Source organism: Drosophila navojoa, chromosome 5 (assembly GCF_054131105.1).
Source record: "Drosophila navojoa isolate 15081-1374.11 chromosome 5, UAZ_NAV_1.0, whole genome shotgun sequence".
NCBI lineage: Eukaryota > Metazoa > Arthropoda > Insecta > Diptera > Drosophilidae > Drosophila > Drosophila navojoa.
Window position 1 is genome coordinate 18,841,941 of NC_142893.1, and position 8,256 is coordinate 18,850,196.

The 8,256-nt window shown below is 46.8% G+C and overlaps 1 protein-coding gene across 3 annotated transcripts; it reads right to left on the reverse strand.

The window, feature by feature from the left end:
- Positions 1–474: 474 nt before the first annotated feature.
- LOC108654950 (uncharacterized) lies at positions 475–7,288 on the reverse strand. Of its 3 annotated transcripts, none has more exons than XM_030391243.2 (4): positions 5,919–7,288; positions 3,854–4,085; positions 3,671–3,798; positions 475–3,464 (listed from the first exon to the last, which is right to left on the reverse strand). In XM_030391243.2, the coding sequence occupies exons 2-4, from the start codon at positions 4,073–4,075 to the stop codon at positions 611–613; spliced, it is 3,204 nt and encodes a 1,067-aa protein (XP_030247103.1). In that variant the 5' UTR covers positions 4,076–4,085; positions 5,919–7,288; the 3' UTR covers positions 475–610. The 3 variants fall into 3 exon arrangements, with proteins under 3 accessions (XP_030247103.1, XP_089117732.1, XP_089117731.1); XM_089261606.1 differs by lacking the exon at positions 5,919–7,288 and having other exon boundaries at positions 475–1,318; positions 1,385–3,464; positions 3,854–4,980; XM_089261605.1 differs by lacking the exon at positions 5,919–7,288 and having other exon boundaries at positions 3,854–4,978.
- Between the last annotated feature and the right edge of the window lie 968 nt (positions 7,289–8,256).

Genomic DNA, 8,256 nt, shown 5'->3' on the forward strand with positions numbered 1-8,256 from the left:
TATTTATTTAATTAGTATTGCGCCTAATTGTACTCTCCAGATTGAGCTGCTTATGAAGACAGACATCCGACTCTCTGCTCTGCTCAGCCTGATTGAGCAGAGTCGGCAGTTCTGCTCAAGTGGGGTTCGCTTGAGACTAGAGATGGCAAATCAAATTTAGGAATCGATTACTGCATCGCGACTAATTGAAGATACGCGACTAATAATTTCAATTATTAGATGACACAAACTCTATGAATCATTCAACAAATGACTTTAGTTTTTCATTGTATAGCAAAAATAAAAATTTTAAATGTACATAAAAAAAGTCTGAAATGCACAACAATAATCTGCAACTAATCTGTTTCTTCGAAGAAGAGCTTCGCTCGCCTTCGATTTTTCCGATACAATTATAGCGAAAATGTAAGCAAATATAATCGATTATTATATGATCAATCGTGCCATCTTAAGTTCAGATTCGAACAAGTTCCTGGCTTGGTTCAACATCAATTTTATTAAATGCGCTCTTCATACATATATAATATTTCGGTTTACATAAATAGACATTATCAACTAATAAGCTGTATATTTTGGCACGCTTTTCATTTCCACTGCTCAACTGCAGGTCGAGCTACTGCGCCTCTGGCTCCGCCTGCTTCAGGGGCATGCCCTTGTCGTCGATCTCCACGGAGGGCACCAGGGGCGGCTTGAAGCCGTACTCCATGTGCAGGTTGCGTCCGAAGTCAGGGCTGCGTTTCAGGCTGTGGCCGTTGCGCCAGCGCTGGAACTCGTCGAACTCGCTGCCGTTGTTCTCGCTGGTGGTGCTGGTGGTGGGCACGGGTCCGATGTAGGACTTGACCATGTGCGCGGGCGCCGAGGCCGCTGCCGCCGATAGGTCGGAGGGCAGGGTGTTGTATATGTAGCGGGCGCCCTGCAGCCAGGGTGAGCCCTGCGGGGGTGGCGGCGGGCGCAGATCGTAGCGCATGTCCTCCAAGCTGAAGGTGGCCACCTTGGGCGCCTCGCCGCGCACTGGCCGGGTCGGCGGCTTCACCAGCACCGCCTTGGCCGAGGTCTTTGCCGGCGCCGCCTTTGGAGCGGTTGCCTTGGGGACCTGGAACTGGGGCAGCAGCTTCTTCAGCATGCGCGTGTAGTAGTTCTGTAGAACCTTTGGCGGCACGTGGGCGACCGAGGCGTGCGTCCAGGGATGCACTGCGTTGGGATGAGAGCCGAAGTTGAAGCCGGGCGAGTGGTTGGGCGGCATGGGCAGGTGAATGGCGACGGGCACGTGAATGGGTACGGCCATGGGACGGTCTATGTACTTCTCCACGATCTTCTCCACCTCGACGGGCTTCTCGACGATGCGCTCCACCTCGTAGGGCACCTTCTTCTCGACGATCTTCTCGACAATTGTCTCCACGGGATAGGGCACCGGCTGTTGCACAATGGTCTCAACGGGATAGGGACGGTCCACGTAGTGCTCGACGTGAACGGGCACCGGCACTGGCTGGGGCACGGCGTAGGGCACTGCGATGTGTTTCTCCACGATTTGCTTCACGGGCCGCTCGACGATTTTCTCAACGGGCACCGCATACGGCTGTGGCACATGCTTCTCCACCACGGTTGCCCCATGCTGTGTATCCGGGCTGTGGCCACTGGAATGATGAGACACATCAATGTTAATGCTGGCATGCGAGATGGCGCCCTCTTGGGGTGAGCTGTCCGCGCTCTCCACCTGCTCCACATTGATGGGATTCGCGGCTAGGGAGACATAGTTGGTAGAAGCAGGAGGAGGCGGTGGGGGTGGTGGTGGCGCGGATGGCGAGGAGACATAGTCCTTGGGACTGTAGCCCAGAGAGTGGGAGCCATAGTAGTTCTGGTCATACGGCGGCGGCTGATAAATGGTCTCATGCATCTCCACCAATCGGCCATCCTTCTCTGTAATGAGTTTGTTGTGGATGTTGACCGATTTCTGCACTTCCACGAAAGTGTAGCCATTGGGCTTAACCAGGAGCTGCGTTTCCGGCTGGGACTGTGAGTGGGCTATGGAGTTGGGGGGCGCGGCGTGCTGCAAGTGGCGCTGGGAGGGCTCGGCAGCTGCTTCCGAGACATATTCATGTGGGCTGGGCAGCAGCGGCACCTGTGGCTGCTGCTCTGCATGCTGAGCAGGAGCCGGAACAGGAGCAGCTGGTGTCGGGCTATGGGAGTGTATCGTAACATAGGGCCCCCCGTAATTGGAATACTCGACAGGAGCAGGCGTGACAGCGTTGTCGGACGAAGACGATGCGATTGCCTGCGTATTGAGTTTGGATTGAGGGTTCTGCGGTTGCTGCAGACTAAACTCCTGCTGAGGGCCCAACTGAGCTGCAGGTCTGATGAAGGGACTGTCGTAGGCGATTTCCTTGGGCTGCTTGGCAATGATGCGCTGCGGGGGACTGTTGGCCTCGTAGTGGAAGCTGCCCTTTGGTATGGGCCTGTCGGCACTGTCTGATATTTTGGGATTGAAGGTTTTGAGAAACTGTCGAGACGGCGCCTCCTGCGTTTGCTGCTGCTGCTGCTGCTGGAAATGCTGCTCGCCACGAGTCTGGAAGTGATCGAGCTGCTGCTGAGGCTGCGACTTGGGCTCGTCCGGTATCCTGGCCAACGACTCGTCGTGCACAATGTGGACATTGATCTCCTGCTTCGCGGCCGGGCCACTCTGGCTGTTGTAGCTCTCACTGGTGTCAGCGCTGCGAGCAGGAGCCGGCAGACGACGCTCGTAGTGCTGCTGATCCGTGTGACGCGTCTCGGCAATCTGATTGTCCTCAATGCCCTGACCGTCCTCGAATTCGGGCTCCTGCTCGCCGAGTATGACAATGGGTGCACTCTCGGCGGCGACGAGAGTCTCATTGTCCTCACCCTCGGCCTCGGGACGCAGCAGCATGCTGGGCAGCACTGGAGATGCGACTGCGGCGCGATTGATGCGCAGCAGCTCATCCCGAGTGATGTGATTGCTGCCGTCCCTGAACGGCTCCCGCTCAGCACTGCTGATCTTCTCCACCACGATTTGTGTGTGCCCCGGGCGCAGCTCGCGCCGGTACTCCCTCGTCACCGTCGTCTGGTAGCTGTAATAGGTCTCATTCCTGGGCGGCAGCAGCGTCGTGGCCTCTGTGGGGGCACTCGACTCCAAGGCCGTGGTGGCATGCACCACAGCGCTGCTTGCAGTAGTTGTGGTTGTCGTGGTTGTGCTTGGCTCCTCGGTGACTGTCTCTGTGTTGGGCTCACTGCCGCTGTAGCGAAAGATGTCGGAGAAGCCGTTGGGGAACAGATTCAAGAGCACCTCGTTCACCGTCTCCTTCTTCGACTTGGCCTTTCTCTCGCCACTCACAATTGGCCTGGGCTGCTCTTCACTCAGATCGAACTGTATGTAGCCATGCCCATTTGTGGGCGTGTCCACGCTGCTGCTCTCCTCCTGATTGGGTATCACGGTGGGCAGAAAGCCAGGCACGCTGCGATGTGGAAGGAAGTGAGAGTGAAGAGGAAGTCAAATGATTAATTTTATTTGATCAACTATTAAATAATAGAGTAGAAACAATAGTATATATTCATATTTTATTTATAAATACCATAGTAGACTCTATTTTCCACAATCACTTGCCAACTCCTGCTCTCTTCGACTCTCTATGCAGATTCCTTTAAATAACTCTCAACTCACCCCACAAATTGTTGTTGCGTTGTCTCTTCGATTGATTTCAGCTCCGTTTCCCTAAGCACTTCTCTGGGCTGGGGCGGATCATGGATGACCTCCAGCGCGCTGGCTCCAGCTCCGGCCTGCTTATTAAGCTGTCAAAAGTGACTCTCATTACCTGTCAAAATCTCTCAGCAAACTTGGACTCACCACCGCCTCCAGAGTGTCAGTCAAAGCGTCATCGGAGTTGTCGCTGTTGTCTTTGCTCGTTGGCGTTGTCGCATTCTGTGGCGCTGCCGGCGGCTGCAGAGGCAGCGGCAGGGAGGTGGTGCTGCCAGTGGAGTCGGCTGCGTGGGCTACCCTGGCCGTGGCCAGCAGACAGATGCCAATGACAGCGGCCGTCGCTGCTAGCAGTTGAAGTTTGGGCCACATGTCAGCGGCGCTGTGCGGAAATGGCCAAAAGAGCATTAAGTTTCGGTGTGAATAACCCCAAACAAAAACTATGAATTCCTCAAAACACTTTACAGCTTTTTGCCAATGGCAGGCAAGCCGTCAAGCCAGTTGGGCTCCAAAAAAAAAAAAAAAAAAATAAATGCTGAAACAAAAACCAAAGTCAAAGTCAAAGTCGAAATCGAAGACGAAGTCGAAGAGGAGCCGCACGCTTCCTCTGGTGGCGGGTCTGTTTGATATTCGCGATATGTTTCGATGATGATTTTTCCTAAGTGGCTCCACTCCACTGTGACGCTTTGGCATTTTGGCGTTTTTCTTTCTCTTTCGCTGTGCGAATTTTCCCTAAAGATTCGTTCATTGTCGCATATCGCTTTCATTGCGAGTTGTTGAACTTAGCGGCATTCGCTGTGGGCTTATGTCATTGCAGTCGCCGCAACGTAATGAATTATTTACCATTCGCAGCCGCTGGGCGAGAAGCCGCCGACTCTATGTCGACGCACATTTAATTTGGAAAATTGAAATTGATGGCGTTTAAAATGGTCCGGAACGGGTTTTCACATAGTTAGTGGCACTGCTCCTGCTCCGCCTGCTCCTCCGACTGTTGCTGTTCAGTTTTGATAGGCATTAAATATGCATGCCAAAACATATTTCACTTGCCGCATTCATGTTTTGGCCCGAAGCACTTACAGTGCACTTAGCCGCACAACATGTTGGCCAAATTGCAACAACAACAACAACAACAAATCAATCAAGTTAATTTTGTGAAAACAGGTGCGGTGCCTAAGCGAACTTAAAAAAAAAATCAAATTTCTACTCTAGATTAGTTTTTTGCCAATTGATAAGCTAATTTGGTCAACTTTCGAATGATGCCGCGAAATGAAACCGTTTCAATTGACAATTGCAGGACACGTACTAAATTGATTTCCAATCAATGCTTAAATTTAAGAAAAAATGTATAGATAAGCTTGGAAAAGCCTTTCACTTAATTGCAATCGTTTAAAAGTATAGCTAAGGAAATTGCTTATAAAACGTTTGTATTACATAATTTAGTTTAGAAAGGAAAAACAAGATTATCATGCGAAGTTTAGGGCTAAAGGAAATGCTTCGGGCTTATATACATTTTCGTCTTTTTCAATGAAATTTAATAGCCATTGAAAATATAATAGATTTTAAACAAAGAAAAATAAATAAAATAAAATATACGCATTTCAAACAATGCATTGCAATGCTTTAATTGTATTTAGGTATTTATATTCAGGTATTTATTGTATTTATAGTGTTTATATAGGATTTACTGAAATGTTTTTTTTTTTCCTTTTTTTTTACAGCTATTAGTAATTCAAGATATTTTTATTAAATTTAATATTATTTTAAATATAAATAAATCCTTATTTTATTTATTTTTTTATTGTCTTTTATCAAAAATGCGCAAAAATATGAACCAATTATAAAAAATATTCTTAATAATGATGGAAACTGATTTTTCAAATCAATTTGTATAATTTTTAACAGGCTCACTAAAAAAATAAAATAACTGAACAATCATTTCTGGACTTCATTAAAAATGTATGAATTGAACCCATTTATGTGAATTATTTCAGTCAATATTCAATCGCAGCTCTATTTATATTTATTTATATTTTTTCAATTAATAGCATTTATTTATGTTTAGCAAAATTAAAAGTCAAAAAACTAATTGTATAATAATAATGCGCAATCCCTTTCGCTTTAACAGTTTTGGCCAGTAATTTATTTATAATGGAAATCATATAATTTTCCCACGCTTAATGTGCATTTAAAATGCATCATTTGATTATTAATTTACCTGCATCCATTAAATATTACGGGCGAGCGGTTGCCGGAGCGGGGCGGGACGGGGCGTGGGTGACACAGCGGAACGAATACACTTAATTATTAATAAGGCTTATAACACAATTAAGTCTCACTCTTCAACACTTTGTGGGGCACAGTCAAGACAGCTTTAAGAGAAACTTGAGTTTCAGTTGCTTCAATCGATTTATATTATTTATTATATATTATTTATATTCATTCAATGCAGAGCACAAATAGTTTCAATTCAACTGCGATTAACTAGCGTTCGTTTCAGCTCTTCGTTACTGTCTCCACTTGTGGCTAAGGCCTTGCTTGGGGGAGCACTCGATGCTGGCGACCCTGTCAGCTGCGCGTGCGCGTTGCGAATGAAAGTGAAACCGCAGTGGAACGCGCATTTCGTTTTCTTTTCGATCGGAGTCGAACTCGAACTTGAAGTCGATGTCGATGCGGTTGCTGTTTGTTGCTGTTTGTTGTTGCAGTTGCTGCTGAAGTTTGGCTTGTTGTTGCGGCAGTGGATGCTGTTGTCGATCCTTAAAGTGTAGCACAAAACTTGTCCAGCCAGCGATTGCGCAAGCGCAGCTCTCGCTGCCTAGCGCCCTCTCCCTCTCTGTCTGCCCGTCTCGCTCTCACTGCTGCTGCCGCCTCGGCAATGACATTTTTTTATTGCTTTCTACGGCAGCATTGACCCTGCCAAAAAGCATATGCGGGAAAACTGTGCAACAGGTTTTTTTTCGGCCTGGCCGTCGCTTTGGCCAATTGTGTGGAAAACACAACAATAACAACAGCAGCAGCAGCACCAGCAGCAGCACCAGCAGCCACGACAACAACAGCAGCAACATTTAGCATAAAGAAAACTCAGTCGCTAGTGAAAGCCCTTGTCATTGCCATTTGCCAGGCCTCCGCTACCCGCCCTTGGCTACTGTTGACTGAAGCTGCTCTTCTGCTTCTTCTGCTGCCTGCTGCTGTCGTCTAAGCTATTATCTCACATATAGTTATTACACCTGTTGTGGCATTTATGACCATTGTTGTTGCTGTTGTTCGGCTTTGATCACCTGCAGTTTTTCTGCTCGCATTGTTTTGCCTTTTTTTCTTTCGTTCATCATGATTCGCCTTACAATTTCCATTAGATTTTAATGAGCCGCATTCGACAGATTTTGTTGCTTTTATTGTCAGGCATTAGACGTCTGGAGCTGATTGATTCATGTGCCAGGCAACAGCATGGTTGAATGCCATTTCAACGTCGCCGGACTACCGTTATATGCGTAGCTCAATTGATTTATGAAAATTCGCCTGATTTTTCTTTTATTCATGCGTTTGCGGTAATTCATTTCATTTATTGCACAGCTGACGAGTGCTCTGAGATATTTGTATATCCACAGGCGAACTGACTTGGGGATAAGCAAAGTAAAGACAGACATTTTACGATTATTACTTTATAGCTAAACATGTTAAAGTTAGTCATGTAAATGAAAATGAAATGAAAAACTTTTTAAATAGTTTTTAATGTCATGTGACATGGGAAACGCTTTGTCTTTGTCTCAGCAGTCATCACAGGCGAAAAACGTAAGCTGCTTGACTTTCTGATCTTAATGGAGCCTACTTATCTAATGCATCTCATTAGTGTCAGCTCAAGCGCGTGTGCGCTGAGAATGTTGCATGCCGCATGAGCACACGCCCCATGAGCAATTATTATTTGCTGGCAATTTCGGCTTTCACCGAGTCGCTGAAGCTGAAGCTGAGGCTGAGACTGAGGCTTGGTGTCATTTAGGCTGGCGTTTCCTCTCTGCGTCTTCCGCACTGCCGAATGCGTAGCCAGCTTAAGAGTGTGCGGGTGTGTGTGTGCGCTGGACAATTATGATTAAAGAGCGGGGGGGCTGGGGATGCTGAGATTATGTAACTAAGCCAGGCGAACACGTCGCATGCCAAGCGATTCATATGATTTTTTTTCAAAGGAAATGCGTTTTATAAGTAGTGCTGCCAGTTGTTGAGTGGGCTAACAGAGCCGAAAATGCAGGAAAAACTGCTGGATAGTGGGCTTGATGAAAAGTGAAAGATAATATGGCAAATTTATTTAACAAACTATTTGCTGTGGCTTTTTTTTTAAGCTTCATAAATATAATATAAAAGATCATATATAATAATTTGACATACAATTTCACATTATAGCTGGAAAAACTGAAAAAAGGTTGGTAATTTGTCTAAGTATTAAAAGTATTTTCTTCTATGAATTTCCTTCTCGAAGTATTTCCTCTAAGTATTCCCTCCAAGTATTTCCTCTTCAAAGTATATCCTCTATTCCTTAGCTTAGCTGTACGATCACACACTCTGGT